Consider the following 19,843-nt stretch of genomic DNA (forward strand, 5'->3'; position numbering starts at 1 on the left):
AGCCAAATAACCAACAGCACTACTAGGTATAATTTAATATGTTTTGTTTAATTAAAATATTACATTTTAGAACTGTTTTTGTCATAAATTTTCTTTCGGGGGGGGGGGGGGGGGGCGCAAAAGAATGCACCGTACACATGTGTTATGTGTTATTGCTACAATGTTTTTTTTTTATTCAAATTCCAATTTTTCTTTCAGTTTAACCTATGGTCTTTTTAACATGATATCATCCTAACATTATAAAACCTGTTTTTTTATATTTTGAATACGAAGCAAAAATTAAATAAGAATAGACAAAACACCAATAATAAACAATTCTGTACTTTGAACAATCACCTAAACATCATCTTGCTGTAAACGGGAGAAAGCTAAGAAAAAAGGAAGAAAGAATTGTGTTTGTGACTTTACTTTTCATCTTCAATTGCCTTAAAAAGAACTTCATTTATAAGTCACTTTGGATAAAAGCGTCTGCTAAATGAATAAATGTAAAATAATGTAAATGCATAAGGTAAAATAATTACTTTCTGGTAGGTGATATTTCCTTCTTTTTTCAGTCTATTGGAAAATGCTATGTCAAATTCCTTGACTTCACTAAAAAATATTGTCAAAAATATCGTGTAATAAAAAATACATTTTTTTTTTTTGCAAATACAAACTACAAGCATACCTAGAGTGATAAGAAGGGCCACGAAGGAACACCTCCTCAGCTTCCTGCCAGGATAATGCCTGCATTTCACATATGCCATTAATGATAGCCTATCCATATAAATTAATACATCAATTAATTAATATAAAAACATTGCATATATGACAATAATAGAAACAATCCAATTGACAAACATGTTTGGGCCTACTTCAGGAAAATGAAAACTACAAATAAACTCCACTTCATTCTTGAAGTTCAGTTGAGTTTTAGATTTATAAAGCAGAGCTTTGAGGTATTGAAAAAGAATAACACACTGCTGCTCACTGTCCAGACAGGCACACGTTACACTGTAAAAAACTTCCGTAGAAATTACAATGTTATTGCAGCTGGGTTGCCAGTAATTTACCGTAGATTTAAATGTATGTTGTTTACTGGCTAGAGTTTGTTCAAAGTTAAATAAATTTTAAATATAATAATAATTAATAATTCCTTACATTTATATAGCGCTTTTCTCAGTACTCAAAGCGCTTTACATATGAACGGGGGAATCTCCTCAACCACCACCACCAATGTGCAGCATCCACCTGAATGATACGACGGCAGCCATATTGCGCCAGAAAGCCCACCTCACACCAGCTTATTAGTGGAGAGGAGATATTAACAAGTCTTTATCTTTATAGAATAACAATAACAGCCTCATGCAAAGCATTCTGGGAACCAGAAATCATCATCAACCTTTTTCTGTTTTTTGCTTCAGATTTTGTTTCCCAGAATGTTTTGCTTGATGCTGTTTTTTTAGTTTTACTCTGTAAAACTAAAACTCTACTCTGAATTCCCCCTTTGAATTGTTATATCCACCTTTAAAAAAGAGAGATAGAGAGAGAGAGTCAAATTAAAATTTTAAGACCACCCCACAGAGTCCATACAAGCAACTCAAACAAAAGGCCAAATTACACATTCTAGCTAACATGTTAATACTATAGGCTGGTTAATAAATAATGAAGGCATAGTAAATTAGATTATTAGTTAATTGTATGAGTTGTAAATGGCTGTCAACAACTTTATATCACAGTTAAATTAAAGGCTCTCTAAGCGAATAATGTGCGACGTCACATCCTGTTGATGTATGAACTGTTTTCAAACAAACGGAGCGTAGCTAACGCCTCCCCCTCCCGTCTGTGCTTTCATGAACGCGCCCAACCCCCACCCCCAAATCCTTCTTGTCGTTTATTGGCTGGAACACTTTGTTATGTTTTGTTGTGCTAGGTTTGGCCACTATGTTGATATTGCCGTTTGTCGAGCCTGAGCTGTCTACAGAGATCGCGTTTTTTACAGTTTGATCAGCGGACAGGCAGCAAGTAGATAGTGAGAAGATGTTTGCTGTATGTAACAAAAAATGTTTTATGGTCTAAAACGCGTCAATTCGCTTAGAGCGCCTTTAATATTGATTCATTTTAATACTTACTTTTTTAGGAACTCATTTAAGTAGTCTACATAAATTTTATAAAGTAAAATTGTTTTTCCTGCATTAATAAATTCAATTTATAGTTTATAGTAATGAGAAAAGGTCCAGTAATTAAAAAAAGATTAAACGGTAAATCTGATTAAATAATTAATGATGACATTATTTGATATAACACACTTTGGGGTGGTTTCCCGAACAGGTATTAGTTTAAGCCAGGACTAGGCCTTAGTTTAATTAGAAAAATAACTAGTTTGATCAAACATGCCTTATTAAAACATTACTTGTGTACATTTTGAAGCCAAGCATTGGCCACTGATGTATTTTTAAGACATGTCAGTGCAAGTTGTTTTCAGTTTGGGCAGCTCTTAAATTGATTTTAGTCTATTACTAGTCTAATCCCTGTCCAGGAAACTGCCCCTTAATGTATTTAATTGGTCTACTTTAACGTCAACTAATTTTAGTAGAATTTTTACAATGGCTTGTCTACAAAAAGTCCAAGGTTAAAAGCCAACATTAGCTAGCTATATTATTTAGCTATAAGTTAAATGTTAAAATATAAATAATATTAAATGTACTATTTATATGTTGCTGTATCAATGAGTAGTTTGATTAAAAAAATAATGCATACGATACTCGTTTCTTCAAATGTTTCCCTGCTGAAAATAACAGCATCAAACCAGCATGGGTAGGCCTATTGTGCTGGTCTATGCTGGTTTAGCTGGTGGTCACCAGCATACCAGCACCAAAACACAACATATGCTGGTCTTGCTGGTATGGCCAGTATGGGATGCTGGTGCTAATGCTGGTTTGTTGCTGGTTTAGCTGGTGCTAATGCTGCTTGGTGCTGGTTTAGCTGCTAATGCTTGTTTGGTGCTGGTTTAGCTGGTGCTAATGCTGGTGCTGGTTTAGTGCTGATGCTGGTTAAGCTGGTTTTCACTAGCAAACCAGCACCAAAACACAACATATGCTGGTCTTATCCGATCCAATTTAATAGGAGGCGCTGTTTCAAAAACCGAGGGGTCTGAGAATGCTCTGGGGTCTCTGGGTGGAGGTCTGCAGCTTCATAATATTGGGGATTTACGAGCAGTCCAAATCCTATCCCCAACAACTGTCAGCACCTAGTACAGTCACAGAATTCGATGGTCACAGAATTTGGCGTTACACGTGTCTATGTATTGTATTGTGTATGAGTAAATTTTATGCAAGGTCCTGGTTTGATATAAAATTAATCGTTATTTATTTTTATAATTTTCTTTTCATTTAAATTTGTTAGTGTCCTTCACAGTTAATCAACTGCACTTTTTAATCAGATTAAATCAAAAACTTCAGACAGTTCCGCATGTCACCTTTATGTAGTCATGGTAGTCAAACATGCGTTCTAAGTGCGCAACGGAAGACACATTCGTGCCTATGCCGTCAGAAGTCTGCGCAGAGATACGCAGCCTATGTTAAAGCCAACGTCAGGAAACTACATAGACGTGTCTGTCTGGGCGCGTGTTAATCTAGAATTAAACACTAAAATCGCGTATACATCTAACAGTATTTATGAATGTTCTACATGAATGACTCTTTGGCTGTTACTTAAATCTTTTGAAAGCATGTAAATGTGCTTTCATTTTGTCGTCGTGGCTAAGATGAAGTGTGTCTCGTGTCTTGGATCAACACAATGGGTAACGTATTATTGTTTCCTTTTATACTGTTGTATAGTATCATACTGTGTGTAAAATGATTGCCAGGTGTTGATGTTAAAAGTATTGTAGTTTATGTATGAAGTTTATTTAATGGTATTGCAATCAGATATCTGGCATACAGTATTCAAACAAAAGACAAAAAGTAACTTAAATTAATCGGTACGAAGAACGTGTTTGTGTCTGTCATTAATTCACCCATATAAATTACTTGCACCCAATCATATCAGTCTGCATTTACAAGATACATGTACATATAAGATAGAAGTGTGAGTTGTATTGCTTATTTAAAGCTGATGTTTTAAAAAACAATTCTCATCCACCTGTGTTTACAGATGTTCGTCAGTCTGGATTAATTTATTTAAAGCCTGTTCACGTGAGGCCCAACTGTGTATTGTAATATGGAGTAAGCTTTCATTAGTTTATTACCCCTGGAGTTTGCCCTGCTGGACATATTGGGTCCATCATGACCAGCAAGGAGCGCTCCAGGAAGTCCATTTTTTGGCACCCTTTTACCAGCTTCAGGCCGCGGCAGGAGAGGGTGATACTGGCTCGAAGTGAGAGTTTGCCGGGTGAACCCGTCCTAAAGATAACCATCACAGAGACCACGATACTTGAAGCTGACTCGGGTGTGTGGAGCTCTAAAGCTCTGGTGTATCTGGCGCTGTGGTACTTCTTCAGTTTCTGCACACTTTTCCTCAACAAGTACATCCTCTCCCTGCTGGAGGGAGAGCCGAGCATGCTGGGTAAGTTTCAGAGAAGTGCTTCTTAATCATTCACTTGTTATATGTGTTGATAAAAACGAATCAGTCCAATATACCGGTTTTAATAGTGCAAGCAATAAACTGTTGTTTATATATAAACCTATTTGGCCTTCGCTCCTTCAATGGATGACCTATATATATATAATAGGAATTTATGGGAATTATTTAGAAATTTTGGAAAAGTTACATAAACAACATCATGTACAAACATAAATAAACATTTTATTTGGTCATAAGCAGACATGCATGCAAGGTAATAGGAATTTTAAAGAATTCTGATATTTACGTTTATCAAGCTGTGGTTTTATTTGATCAGAAATAATTTTCTAATTTTTTTAAGAAATATAATTTGCAGGCTTGATGAGCACAAGAGAGACTCCTTTTAAAAACTTTAAAAATAATAATGTTTCCAAACTTTTGAGTGGTAGAGTAATTCTGTATGATAGCAGAAAACTGGCTACTAGCATCACAGCTAGCCTCAAACACTCAAAGAAATAGTGCTAGCTTATATTTAGATATCTGTTTTATTGTCTAGCTAGCTAGTGACTGTATAAACACCTTTTGGTATTTGCTTGTTAATTTTAATACCATAGATCAAATATTTATCATCAAAACCTAGTCCTTGGGCTCAAATGCACAAAGTTTGGCTTCTCAAGGCCTGGAAAATGGAGGGGAATCTCCCTTAACTGATAAATGTAGGATTTTTTATTTCAGGCGTGCGTATGTGGAGGGTCATTTTTAGACACAACTTTATAAAAAATAATTTCACTTAAATGTTTTTTCAGTCAGTGTATTTGTTTTTACAATGGTATAATGTTGTTGCACACTATGTTGTTAAGAATCACCATTGTAAATAGTGGGAATTACAGAGCGTTGAAAGGTAAACGCCTTTATGTAACAAGATATTGAAGAGAAAAGGTAAATATATTTCATTATGTAAGGAATAATTGGCGACAGGCCATTGAATTATTTGAAATTAATGCACACCCAAGAGGGTAATGCAGCATGACCTGAAGTGGAGTGTGCATTATTTTTTAATAATTCAACGACCTGTCATCTATTATTCCTCTTATACCACGGTTACCACAGACATTGCTTTGTTGGTTATTTTAAGACATTTGACAGGTAAGGTGTTTTACAGAAATATAATCAACACCCATTGAACATTTCTCAAACAATCAGAATAAAGCATTCAACAGCCCCGTGGTATAAAATTAAAATAATGTAACTCATAGTCATAAAATGTGCATAAATAAGTTGATACAAAATATATTTTTTTCTGCCTTGAGATTTTAGGAATGGCACATGCTTAAACCTTTTTCATTGTGCAAAAACATCTTTAAAGTGGTCATAGTGTGAAAATCTGACTTTTTCTATGGTTAAGTGCTATAATTGGGTCCCCAGTGCTTCTAACAACCTAGAAAACGTGATAAAGAATCTATCAATCTATGGGGTATTTTGAGGTAAAACTTAACATACGCACTCTGGGGACACCAACATTTATTTTACATCTTAAAAAAGTCTCAAAATATATCCCCTTTAACCTTTTAAGCCTTTTTAATGAGCATGTTTTAAATGTATTTATTACTTGAATCTGACATAGTTTTGTTATTTAGGTGCTGTCCAGATGCTCTCCACCACTGTCATAGGCTGTGGTAAAATGTTTGTGCCTTGTCCACTATACCACCACAAGTCTCGTTCTGAATACCCCTCCAACTTTCTCATGACAATGCTCTTTGTAGGACTGATGAGGTGTGTTGGTATTATACAATAAATCCTTTTACGTATGATAAAATGCAACAATGTTAAAGGCGGAGTCCACGATGTTTGAAAGCCAATGTTGATATTTGAAATCACCCAAACAAACACGCCCCTACCCCAATAGAATCTGGACCTTCTGTTGATAGACCCGCCCCACACATACGCAACCCGGCATTTGATTTGATTTGATTGGCTATAAGTGTGTTTTGGTAGTCGGCCCGTCTCCTTTTCCAACGCGTTTTTCAAACATCGTGGACTCCGCCTTTAATGGTGATTTATTATTGCATGTATGCGGTTTTAAAGGGGTAGTTCACCCAAAAATGAAAATTCTGTGATAATTTTCTCACCCTTGTGTTGTTGTAAATATGTATAAGTTTCTTTATTTTGATGAACACAAAAGAAGCTATTTAATAAATGATGGTAAGCAGTAGCACACAGTTGACGGTACATATTGAATAACATTGTATTTGTTTTCAGTAGATATTATCAGATGTGCATTTACCATTATTAAATAAAATATCTTCTTTTGTGTTCATCAGACAAAAGAAATTCATACAGGTTTACAACAACATGCGGATGAGACAATGATGACAGAATTTAGATTTTTGGGTGAACTATACCTTTAATTTTAATCTTTCAATGTAAATGTAATGTAAAATGTATTTCCAAATATAAATGTCTATGTAATGTTTTACCCTAAATCAAAATAACACAATATTGTGCATGTAGGAAATTGAGACTATTTTACACTATTGATGTTACTAACAGTCTTCAATCTTTTAACTGTAATGACATTTTTTCCAAGTTATACTAACCTAATATGAATTGGGAAAGGAAATACAACCCAAATGTGTTCTTGACAGTTTAGCAAGATCATTCATCCATCACTAGTTAAATATGATAGAAGATAATTGCTTTCACATGAGGGTAAAAGGCAGTGGAACTTGTTTTACTGGCCTTAATTTTCTTTCTTTTTGTTGTTTTTTGTCCTGTCTGATTTCAGGTTCACAAGCGTGGTGTTGGGCTTGGTTAGCCTGAAAAATATAGCTGTATCATTCGCCGAGACAGTGAAGAGCTCAGCGCCCATCTTCACTGTTATCATGTCCCGACTCATACTAGGAGAATACACAGGTGCTGTGCTTGCCTACATTCCTAATAATGTTTACACAACAATGTTTTAATACAAGCATGAACCATGTGACCTCTAAAGGTGAGACATTCTATTACTTAGGGATGTGCATCGATGCATCGGGTTCCCATTAAAAAGACCTGTCTAAAATCGATTCTGAATTGTAAGGCTCCGTGCATGTACTACTGCTCCGTGATCAGTATTAAGTCCTTATCAATCTAAAATCACTACAAGTTTGACTCGTTTATAACGTGCATTTAAAAAAGCAACACTCGTCAAAAACAATCATTTAAAATATTCTCTATTATCATGAAAATACCTGAAACAATTTGAAGAACACTGATATAAATATGCCTCTAGATATTTCCTGGAATAGTGTTAGTAATGCTACTTCTTCTGTGGCACAAATGGTGTTTCTAAGCGAGAGTGCCCTCTGGCTTTTGGATGTGGCTGCATTTCACCGTAATTCATTCAAACTCATTCATCGAGAGAACGCCCGATTAATTGTCACAACCCTACTATTACTGAGGTGCATTTAAGCAGTTGAAAAGTGACATTGTTACAATAAAGGAAGAACCTGGGGCCGGATTTACAAAACATTCTTAAGAAGAAAATTCTTAAATTCAAGCCTAAGAAAATAGTTAAGAATATTTTGTATTCTCAAAAAAGCTTCTTAGGAAAGTTATTATTTTTTTCCTTAAGGATGTTCTTAAGAAAAAACTTAAGAATTCAAATTAACAAAAAAAAAAACATCTTAAAGTTAGGATAACCTTACAGTTGTCTTAAATCTCAAAATGTAAGTTGTTTTATAAGTTAATTTGATTGATTTTAGTTTAATGAGGAATTTCATACTTGTATAATAATAAAGCTTAATGGCTTACTTCAGTAATATGTGACGAAAAACATAGAATTAGTGATAATATTAGCTAACATTTCCTTCCATAATACTTCCTTCATAATACATTCATTGTAAAAATTACTAAGAGCTCTACTCAAAGATGCTCTGAGTGGGAGTTGAATCGGTTCATCATGTGAGTCGAGCGCTCCGAAAGCCCGGAGACACTTCGTGCAGGCGCGGGAGACTGAGTCGGGCACGTAGAGTAAAGCACACAAGGGCACAGAGTGCTCGACCCGCATGACGGACAGATTGGGAGATTAGGGAATGATGTTTACTCACTGCACCGCCTTCATGCACTAGCTGGCCTCTGTTACAACAGCCAGCAAATAACATCGTCTATATTAGTCTTAAAGGTATAGTTCACCCAAAAAATGAAAATTCACACTCATGTTGTTACAAACCTGTGTACATTTCTTTTTTCTGATGAACACAAAGGAATATTTTTTGAGAAATGTTTGTAACCAAACCGTTCGTTGACCCCATTTGCTTCCATAATGGGAAAAAAGAATACTGTGGAGGTGGATGGGGTCCACGGGTGGTTTGGTTGCAAACATTTCTCAGGGTATCTTCCTTTGTGTTCATCAGAACAATGAAATTTACACAGGTTTGTAACAACATGAGTAAATGATGACAGAATTTTTATTTTTGGGTGAACTATCCCTTTAAAGGGCCATTTCACCGATAGGAACATTAATCTTTATGGAAAGTGGGTCATATTTGTAGTCAAAATGTAACATAAATGTAGAATTTTGTGCCTATTTGACCGAGAAAAGACAGAATGTGACTTTAGAGCACATTTGTATGAAAAACTACAACTCCCACTATGCACCACAATGCACAGCTCTGCAAGCCACTCCCATTACTCGGAACACGGCTTAGATATGCTATTGTGTACATAAATGCCACGTTAGTAAAACAAAGAAAATAGCCACCACCACTGTGTCTGACTGACACCAATCATGACTTACTTTTAAACGTGATGTTACATTGTGTTACACACAATAACACTCTGGCCTGGTGTGTAGCAAAGTCTAATTCAAACAGTAACGTGAGGTGTCAGATCCGCAGTACAAATGTCTTTCCAACTTAAAAAAGGTATGCATTTTAAATGTTTATTTAGTTTTACCAATTTTCTTTTTGTCTCTTGTTTACTGTAATTACATCTGTGTAATATCAGCCTCATTGCTTTCACATAGACATATAAAACACCGCTCAGATATGCTATTGTGTATATAAATGCCACGTTAGTTTAACAATGAAAATAGAAACACTTACTTTAGTCAGACGTCCGTTTATCCCTGCATCCTCCACACAAACGCGTCTCCTGCACAATATCTCCACAGACGCGCTGCCTCAGCTCTTGGAGCTTGTGCTCGTAAGCCGAAACGCGTCTTTTAAATAAGCACGTGCCCAGAAACATTAACAAAACAAACGTTCATATCCTTATCTGATCCAGAAATCTTACACCGAAAGCACACAGCGCGAGTCTGTCCAAGCTCATTATACTCCGCAGCGCATCTGCTCGTAAGCCGAAACGTGTCTGTTTTTTTCCCGTCTGTGTTCGTATATTTTCGTAAGTCCCACCCACTGATCTGTAATTGGTCTGACGCGTGAGTGGGTCCCACCCATAGCCCCCACCTTGGAAAAATGAGGAATGAGTGTCTGTAGTCTTTCACACTCAATAGAGATACAGGATTTCCTTCTTTCAATGACGCAAAATGACGATTTTTACATCATTGAAAGAAGGAAGTGCCTCACTGAAATTAGTATTTCTCCCCTCTCAGGGGAAACTGAGGGAATGATGCACGACCATTCAAAAACATGACTGGGGTTCTAACGGTACAAAGCTTAATGCAAATGGGTGAAGTTTCCCTTTAAGACATCACTCATTTATGTAGTATAGATCTCGTTAATGATTGCAAGGTGGTATAAAGATTAATGGACAGATAACTTCATGAGCAGGGTAGAATAATTGATTTCAAAGCTTATCATTTTATTCTTAAGACAAAATTTTAAGATGTCCTTGAGTAAATATTTGAGAGCTTATTAAGAAATGTTCAAGAATTGCACAAATTTTTTGTCTTAAGAATGTTTTTGTGAATCCGGCCCCTTAAACCTATCTAGATACCAGTGTATCATAGAAACTTATGGGGTGACCATCTTGTAAGCACCCAGCCTGCGTGCAGCACAAAGTTTTCCTTGCACTGGAGAGGTTGTTATGCACGTAGGGTTTTAAAACCAGTGAGTGAGTTGTTTCCGTTCCCTGGCGCGCAAGTAATTTACATAGGGACCGGGGCATCAATGACGTGATTAATACCATCATGTTAAAGAAGGTTGCAGTTGTGACAATGTTGCCAGCTTCCCTTAAACTAAAGCAACTTCTAGTTTTTTTGTCCGCAGACAGTGGCGTAATTATCATTAAAAATGAGTAATATATTAAAGGAACAGTATGTAAGAAATTTATATCAATTAATCATAAAATGGCCCTGATATGTCACTAGACATTAAGAAATCATTTTCAATTCAAATACTTATATCACTCACAACAGTGGTCTGGCCAGGACATTGTCATTTAAAAAGTGGAGTTGCAGCCCTCAACTCATAGATATATACACTAGATTTCGCCTTGGGGCTCTCTTAGAACATCTTAGAACAGGGGTCTTGTCATAGGAAGTATCTAGGTAAAGCTGCTATCTCCGCCTGTACTTCGAATTCATGGACGATGCCGGACTTTTGTGCTGCGTATGGATGTTAGGGCTACTAGCACTATGCATTGCAGTTAGAAAAAGTAAATTTTTATAAAATCAAAATTTTTATTTTTTCCTGGACTAAATGCTAAATACATGTCTGACTGTTGAAACGAACCAAAAGAAAACCAAGAAAATCGCGTTCACAACGATTTATGGTCATTTTTATCTCTGTTACACCATTGCCTACATTGACGCTGATGCGGGGTTCCCCTGTTTCAAGATGGCGGCTCTGTTTGACGCATTCGGTCCAATGAACTGCCGTAGCCAAGGCGACATCTATTGTACATATCTATGCCCTCAACTGATGTTTATGTTGTCATTTTGTGTATTGGCCCCCAGTTGTGTGATTGCAGTACCAGTTTTAGCCACAAGTTTTGTGATTGCAATACCAGTTTTGGCCACAATCCTACATACTGTTCCTTTAATAAAGCAAATTAATAAATAATGAAATAACTGCCCAGTCTCCCGAAACTATCATGTTTTGGCATTCTCACAGGCCAACAGTAGGACGGTCTCACTAACAACAATATCGCCCAACACTAGTAAACGATTAAAATATTGGCTGCGTCCGAAAACTTTGGCAGTGACTTGTTGCCACGCTGCCTCATGAGGCATTGACTTCGGAGGCATGAAGGCAGCTAAAGGGATAGTTCGGCCAAAAATGATATTGAACTCATGATTTGCTCGCCCCCGGGCTGTCCGAGATGCATGTGTCCATCGTTTTTCGGACAAACACATTTTCAGTTATTTCAGAAAATGTTTTCGATCTTTCAGTTAAAGCGACACCATATAGTTTTTCAACCATCATAATACATTTTCAAGACCCTTGTGTTGTGATAGTACATCGACTTTAAATAGGTTGAATGACATGTCTACCATAGCCTGACGGGGTCTGTATCGCTTTTACTCGTACTTTAAAACTTAGAGAGCAATGTCATTGTGACTCTGTGGCACCATGTTAGTGTCACGGACCTATGACACGGGTGACCCCAGTTCGATTCCCCCATTAAGGCAATTTTTTTAATATAAACTCACGATCTTGATTCATACATAAATGCGATCTTCTTTATAAATGACGGCGATTATCTTGCATATAGTTCCCTGTATTCAGATGCTGCATTCACGTGTTCACGTATTTACATTTCTTTTACTGTCTATGGTATTTACATTACAATCCAGGATGCTATAGCAGTCAGTCAAACTCGCTCAAACTCACACAGTGTAAAACCAAACACTATTCATTCACCAATCAGATCCGAGCGTTTCTCTCTTCCTCATTTGCCGCGCTCCGCTGTTACCCGCGTGATGTATTATTTTATTTATTTATTTGTTTATTTTGTCGGGACAATGCACATTAATGAACAGTCAAACATTACTGTAAAGACTGTAAATGAGCCAGGTTATAGCATAAATGCTAATTTTCACCTGTAGTCCCGAGGCAGGAGAACAACAACATACAAAATATTGTATCACGTAAGAATATAACAATATACAATCAAACAAGAATCACATTAAAGCAACACTAAAGACTTATTGCTCTTTGCTCCCCCTACAGGTTAAAAGCGTAATTGTTCATTACCACTGTCATAAATACTGCAGCATAGCTGGCTCTGATTGGATTGTAGGTCTGCCGTAAAGCAAGTTTTTGTAGTTTTTACTCGAACTACAGGACCACTACCTGATGGTTGGAAACTTCTTTAGTGCGGTTGTGGCCGATAGAGGGCTGCAAAGCGAATGTGAAAGTGCCGTTCACCCTGTTTTGAGTGGATGAACCACTGAAACTTTTTTGGAAACTTTATTTTAAGGTAAAAAAACTCTTTGGTGTTGCTTTAACACACATTCAGACAGATTATATTACTTCAATAAGACTAGTTAAAATGACGACAGAGCTGGGAACTTTTAAGAAATTGTTTAAGATGGTTTTTAAAAGTACAATAGGTTGGACATTCTCTAATGTTTGTTGGGATACTGTTCCAAGTCCATGAAAAACTTTAAAAATTAAACAACTATTTTTAAAATGAATAACATTTTCAAAATTAAGCATATTGTATTTTTCGAGAATATTACACTGATGAAATGACAGGTTTTTGATCAAATATTTTTATAGATTTTTTGAATAACATTTCTATGGGTTTTAAATTTGTATTTCCAGTGAGTGACCAGGTTGTAATGCAGTAATCTATATGTGAAAATATCATTGAATGTAAAAACATTTTAGTAATAGTCATTGATGGTCTAATTTGTTTAAAGTTTTGTAAATTGAATTTGATTCTGTTCGCTATAAGTTTAATGTGTTTTTTAAAAGAGAGTGTTTGGTCCAGTGTGACACCAAGGTACTTGAACTCCTCCACAATGTCAAGTTCCATTCCCCCCTGGAACACATTGGACCGCTCCAGTTTTATGGGATTTTTAGTGAAAATCATAACTACAGTTTTCTTTTTGTTCAATAATAGGCAAGATTTAGACAGCAAATGCTGTATATTCTTCAGTTCTGATGAAAGGGTAGATGATGCTTCGTGTGTGCTTTTAGCAGGTGTAAAAATAACCGCATCATCAGCATACATTTGAAAATTGACTTTTTGACAGACATTTGGCAAATCATTTATATAGACAGAGAACAATACTGGTCCCAAAATAGAGCCTTGTGGGACCCCTGCCGAACATTCAAGGTAAGATGACTTAATGCCACTAACGCTCACAGATTGTTTTCTATTGGACAAATAAGATTGAAACCAAACTAGTGCATTTTCCTCGAAATTAGAGCGAGTCAGTTTAGACAGAAGGGCTTGATGATCTACTGTATCAAACGCCTTCTTTATATCCAAAAAGACTGCACCAACACAGGTGGTTTTATCAAGCAAGGATTTCACTGTTTCTATAAGAACACAGTTTGCTGTCTCTGTAGAGTGGTACTGGCGAAACCCAAATTGCATTGGATGCAAAAGAGAATGGCCGTGGCTGAGATGTTTATTACAAAGCGGCAGACCTAAACACATCGGTTTACTTGGATTTGGACAGACAATTTTCACACAAAAGAGAGGAAAAATGAGCGCCATTGTGGAAAATCCTGGTGGCGAGGGAGAGAGAGACAATGCAACAATATTTGTTTGGAAAAAGGCAAGAAAATACTTCTGGTCTTTCTCAATTGGAAGGCTGCAGCCTCCGGAGGTCAAATATGCAGGCTGCATACGTCATCAAGCCTGGTTTATTAAGGTAAACTGAGCATTACATTCGCAAGTCATAAGCATACTGCAACAATTTACGATTAACTTAGTATAATAGTCAACTTTATAAATGTTAATATTCTGAAATAAGACAGTCTTGATGACGTATGCAGCTTAGAAATACGACATCTGGAGGCTGCAACCTTCAGATTGAGAAATGGCTTCTGCCACGAGTTCCTCATCAGAAAGTTGTAACATGACTGCATTTCTCCCTGATGCCTCAAAATGTTGATCGTTTAGCGTTTTAAAGGTTTAGTTTTTAATTTAGTTTTAAGGTTGGCCAGTTCTTTTCCTTTGCGACAGTGCTGCGACGCTTGTGGCCTCTAGGGGTGCTAGGCGTGAAAAATACATGTCTAGTGCCCCCTAGTGGCCAAAAAGTTCCGTAGTGTGCCTTTGATTAGATGTGGGGTTGCGGGGTCCACGGCCTTCAGGTCCAACGGGTGTGCAGCCAGCCTTCACAAAATAAATCTAAACGGCTCCAGGATGCTAAATAAAGGTCTTCTGAGGGTAATCCGCGCGGTGCTGTTGTAGAAATATCCACATTTAAGGATGGATGCACACTTTTTGGACTTGGGGGTCGTGGACCCCGTAACTTCACATTTGATTAACTGAAAGATCTAAAACATTTTCTAATTAACTGAAAATGTCATCGTCTGAAAAATGATGGACATATGCATCTCGGACGGCTTCGGGGTGAGTAAATCATGGGTTTAATATCATTTTTGGCCGAACTATCCCTTAAGAGAAACGCTTTTGGACACACTTCAAAGCAGCGTGTTTGAAATATAAACAGAGAGTGCCTTTGTGATAACTAATCACATATTTAAAAACCACAATACTACAGGGTTCCCTCGGGTCCTTGAAAGTTTGTGAATCTGCAAAACCAGTTTTATTTACTACAGTATGTCCTGATGTAAATGTTTTTGCTTTTTATAATAATCTTATGTGCTCTCTTGCAGGATTCTGGGTGAATATGTCTCTGTTTCCTGTGATGGCAGGTCTGGCTCTATGTACGGCCACTGAGATCAGTTTTAACATGCTCGGCTTCTCTGCCGCTCTCTCCACCAACGTCATGGACTGGTAATGCTTTGACATCACATTGATAAATGAGATTCTTTTTAAGCTTGTGTTGAAATAATGACTTTACATTGAACAATCTATACAAATGAATGCTTTATGTTTCAGTCTGCAGAATGTGTTTTCTAAGAAACTCTTGAGTGGAGACAAGTATAAGTTTAGGTAAGTGCTGTAGATGTGTACATGTATGTATGCATGATGTGGTTTTACCCTCACTGGCACTAAATGTCACTGCTGTTCATATGATTTTGTCTTGTGTAGTCCTCCAGAGCTTCAGTTTTACACAAGTGCAGCTGCAGTCATCATGCTTATACCTGCTTGGGTTTTCCTGATGGTCAGTTGATACACACCTAACACACTTCACACATGGAAATCAAATCAATTCAGATCAATGACTTTAGATCCTGATGATATTGTATTTCTTATGCTTGGCCAATAATCCAACACAGTCAAACAGTTTCAGACAAGGGTATTGTTATGGCTAATTTGTCATTTTGTCAAGCCAAAGTCGATTCTTAAGAAGTGTAGCTGCAGTGACGCTGTCATCAAACAGCAATAACGGTCCCGGCAAATATTGATTCTGTTTTTTATTTGGGAGGGGGATGTCCTGTACTTAAGCCGCCATATTGACCATTCGATTTTCTTCTATGCAATTTAATACTAGATTTGCACAAAACTAAGTGTACTTAAAAACACGATTAAGCATTGCAATTGTTACCCCTATAAATACATATCTATAGAAAACAAACAACTTTTACATTTGGACAACCTCCCGAAGCTGCAAAAAAGCCCTTGTGACTGCTCATCACCCTAGAAAGCCTAGTAACTATTTACTGAAAGACTCTCAGGTTTAATTTGTTATGTTTAATTGTTAGTTTAAGACCAGATACTGGTATCTTATTTTAAGAATCAATGTATATTCTCTAAAACTACAGTATAAGCATTATGAGGATGCACTGATAATGTATCTGTCTTGTAGGATTTACCATTGATCGGGAAGGGTGAGCGAAACTTCAGACTGTCTCAGGATATTGTGTTGCTGCTGCTGTTTGATGGCGTTCTGTTTCACTTACAGAGTGTCACAGCATATGCCCTTATGGGCCGAATCTCACCTGTCACCTTCAGGTATGTATTGTGTGATACCTGCTTTTGTGCATTACCTTGAATAAGCGTGTCTGATTGAAGTAGAAACACTTTTGCCTTTGGCATCAAGATTGTTCAGTGCTGTGCCTAGAGATCATATTCCTGACAATAACCTTTAAAGGTGCAATAGAATGGAAAACTGTATAAATAAAGATGACTAATAAGAGTTGTGTACATGGCAATGACATATCATGAGCCTCAAACACAATTGTTTTCGTCTTATGTTAACCTTGTGCACGCAAAAGTTCTCAACATAATACTGTAACTGTGACATTACAGTCGAGATGTATGCCCCAACATTAAATGACACCTTAAATTAAGCACAATGTTGTTACAATGCTAAAAACAAAGTTGTCACTGCTGAGTTAGCACTATATGCTAGTCAGTTAGTTCTACTATTGACATTACAGTTACGTTTTGCAGGTCCATACTGAAAAAACAAAAACTTACCATTCAGAAATGTCCATTAACAATCTAAAAACGGATTATTACGCAAAATCTGTATTTTCGTCTTATACAGACTTAAACATAAGGTCTGTGTATACACACACAGAGCTACTTAAGGAGCTGCTCTGTGAAACAGCCAATCAGAGCAGAGGTCAACATTATTATTCATGACCCTTTCAGATAAATTAATAATAGACAATTTCATTTTAAAGGCAAATTCTAGGCTTGTAAATGGACATGTAAAACCATCTCTTGATAATATGTGGACTTAAAGCCACAAACCTTCTATGTAGATATCAAAGAACAATTTTAAAATATATTGTTTCAAGGCACCTTTAACATGTGTGGTTACACGTTACAATAAGGTTGTATTTGTTTATTCATTAATGCGCATCAGACTCTGAGGTTTCTGAGCATGAATGACACATACAAAAAACGTGTACTACATTGTGCAAAGATCTTTATTCATAAGATTTTGTTTTCTCTTTTTTGCTCTTCAGTGTTGCCAGCACAGTGAAACACGCTCTGTCCATCTGGCTGAGCATCATTGTGTTCAGTAACCCCATAACTGTGGTGTCTGCGGTGGGCACTGTCATGGTGTTTGTGGGAGTTCTGCTTTATAACAAGGCAAAACAGACACAAAGAGACACTCTCATGCAGAACGCTCTCATCCAATCAGAATCGGAACAAAAACCCCTGATCCAAGACAATGTGGCCACATCTACCAAATAAATGCATGTTATCATTTACCTGTATACCCAGTAAGATATAGAAATGGGTGTATTTCACTCTAAGCATTTATGTCGGTCCCTTTCCAGATTTTGTTTTGTTTGTATTGTTTAAGACCTGTGTGGGTTTTTTTGTGTGTGTAATTACATTTGCTTAAGAATAATTTCAAAGGTGGTCAAAATTGAAAAAGATAAAAGCTTAAAAAGAATATTCTTAAAGAATAAAACAAGCTCATTCATTTTACTTGGGTATCAGGTTATGCAAGATTTTTGCCTTGATGTCTATTGTCTATATGATTGATGGTTTTTGGGAACTGCTAGGTCTTTTTACAGTTTGTCAGGGAGAAAAGTGTGGTGATGACCAGCAAAGCGTGTCAATATATGTTTTTCAGTTTGTTTATTCCCATATGTCTCTTGCATTATGGATTATGAGGCATTTTTACATTTGAGGCTGAATAGGAGAATTTCACAAGAAAATATCAAGCTACATTTTAACCCCAAAAGATTTATTTATTTTTTAGGGGATTAAATGTACATTTCTTAGTATAAATATTCTGAAGTATCTTTGAATGAAATGACAGCACCATTTTTATTAATGTTAATACATTACATGTTTTGTTTGTTTTGAGAAAGCAAGACGTTATGTTGTTGGCTTTGTACATACAGTACGATCCTGAGTAACAAAACTGTATTTTAATTGCAATTATTGTAGCAAATCACAGTCTCTGTCAATCCTTTGTTTTTGTTTTTCTCATCTAGTCACGATTTATTACTAACCACAGGTATTGCTCTAGAAACTGACAAACATTCTCATGTATTATGTGACTTATTTTGGACTAGATAATTATAACCAATTTTGTTACCTACTTTTCTAAACTGTTAATTATGTTCATAATACTTAATGAGTTACACACCAAAAATGCTTGCAATCATTCCTGAATTTCTTTACTTATTAGCAAAATGTCTGTCAACGGTTGTTTGAGTTAACCACACAGGTTTTTGTAATTTGTTTAAATTCTCTCTCTTTGACGTCTCTGTGACTCGTTAAATACGAAAACTCATTCAGTAGACAAGTCAAATACGATAAATGAATACTTGAAACTGGTCAATGAATGTGGTTGTAAATGTATGTCTATATGTTGGTTCTGCTGTGGTGGGTTGCACAAAATTGACATGTAATATAACATGTATTTTATATGGTATGTAAAAAATCACTAATGGAAATTGTCTGTATATTTGGTTTGTTTTTGAGCATTGATTACATGATTTCATTTGAATGAATTACGCATTTTAATATTAAATGTAAAAACTTCAACATTTGTAGATTTGTGTTTGTCGTTTTCATTTCTGTTTATAAATAGATTTTGTAAACTTTTAGTATGCTAGCATGTGGACGACATCAGCTTTGGCACAATAGGTGAGATCCCTCTTACCCAACTATATAAACATGAAAATAAACATTTAACAAGCCTAAATGCACCTACAGGAGTAATATTGCTGTATATTGTTTATTCAATTTTAGCAGAAAACAGTTCAATAACTTAAATGCAACCAACAAAATTACTTTTTTAACACATCCTTTGAGCATGTCATGATGACAAATTACTTAATCCAGGTAAGCACGGACATTGTCCTTATAAACCAGCACAATTCTCCTCCGTCATATATTTTGTTTTTTGGCAATGCCTATTAAAAAATATAGCATTTGTTTCTAAATACAGGTAGGTGAAAATATCAAGGGCTTTAACCTTAACCAACCATGTTATACAACATTATGATCATGGGCACACTTTTATTGTCTTCCTTTGCTTTATTATATAGAAAGATTTATATTAGGTGTATGTGTAATTTCACATGGCTCACTGCATTGTTTCATATTTGATTCTAATTTTGCTTGTAAGTTAGAAGATGCCAGATGGGCTAGGTCCTACTATATTTGTTTTTACTGTAGCTCTAATCTGTTGGTTAATAGGTTTAATCAAGTGTTGTTTTATTAGTTGTTTAGCGTGTATAAGTATTTTGCATAGTTTTATAAACTAATTTGACTTGGGCATGTGCAATTTGCATTTTGATCTAAGTATCCCTGCAGAAAGAAGCATTAAATGAACCGTATATAAGAAATT

General features: G+C 36.2%; 2 protein-coding genes across 2 annotated transcripts in view; both read left to right on the forward strand.

Annotated features, from left to right (window-relative positions):
- Positions 1 to 19,843, forward strand: part of cdk11b (cyclin dependent kinase 11B) — a 90,435-nt gene that overhangs the window by 51,081 nt on the left and 19,511 nt on the right. The gene's annotated exons all lie outside the window — the stretch shown is intronic.
- On the forward strand, positions 3,492 to 19,043 carry LOC129413732 (solute carrier family 35 member E2A). Its single transcript, XM_055167510.2, has 9 exons — positions 3,492 to 3,781; positions 4,135 to 4,545; positions 6,180 to 6,315; positions 7,328 to 7,455; positions 15,285 to 15,405; positions 15,511 to 15,564; positions 15,664 to 15,736; positions 16,382 to 16,527; positions 17,493 to 19,043. Exons 2-9 carry the CDS (start codon positions 4,266 to 4,268, stop codon positions 17,722 to 17,724), a joined length of 1,170 nt encoding a protein of 389 aa, XP_055023485.1. The 5' UTR covers positions 3,492 to 3,781; positions 4,135 to 4,265; the 3' UTR covers positions 17,725 to 19,043.

Source organism: Misgurnus anguillicaudatus, chromosome 5 (genome assembly GCF_027580225.2).
Source record: "Misgurnus anguillicaudatus chromosome 5, ASM2758022v2, whole genome shotgun sequence".
NCBI classification, from domain to species: domain Eukaryota; kingdom Metazoa; phylum Chordata; class Actinopteri; order Cypriniformes; family Cobitidae; genus Misgurnus; species Misgurnus anguillicaudatus.

Bases quoted from the DNA above. Each gene is read 5' to 3' on its own strand.
- LOC129413732 (XM_055167510.2), top strand. From the start codon at position 4,266: ATGACCAGCAAGGAGCGCTCCAGGAAGTCCATTTTTTGGCACCCTTTT. The intron at 4,546-6,179 runs GTAAGTTTCAGA...TTTGTTATTTAG, and splicing joins GGGAGAGCCGAGCATGCTGG to GTGCTGTCCAGATGCTCTCC. The intron at 15,737-16,381 runs GTCAGTTGATAC...TCTGTCTTGTAG, and splicing joins CTGCTTGGGTTTTCCTGATG to GATTTACCATTGATCGGGAA.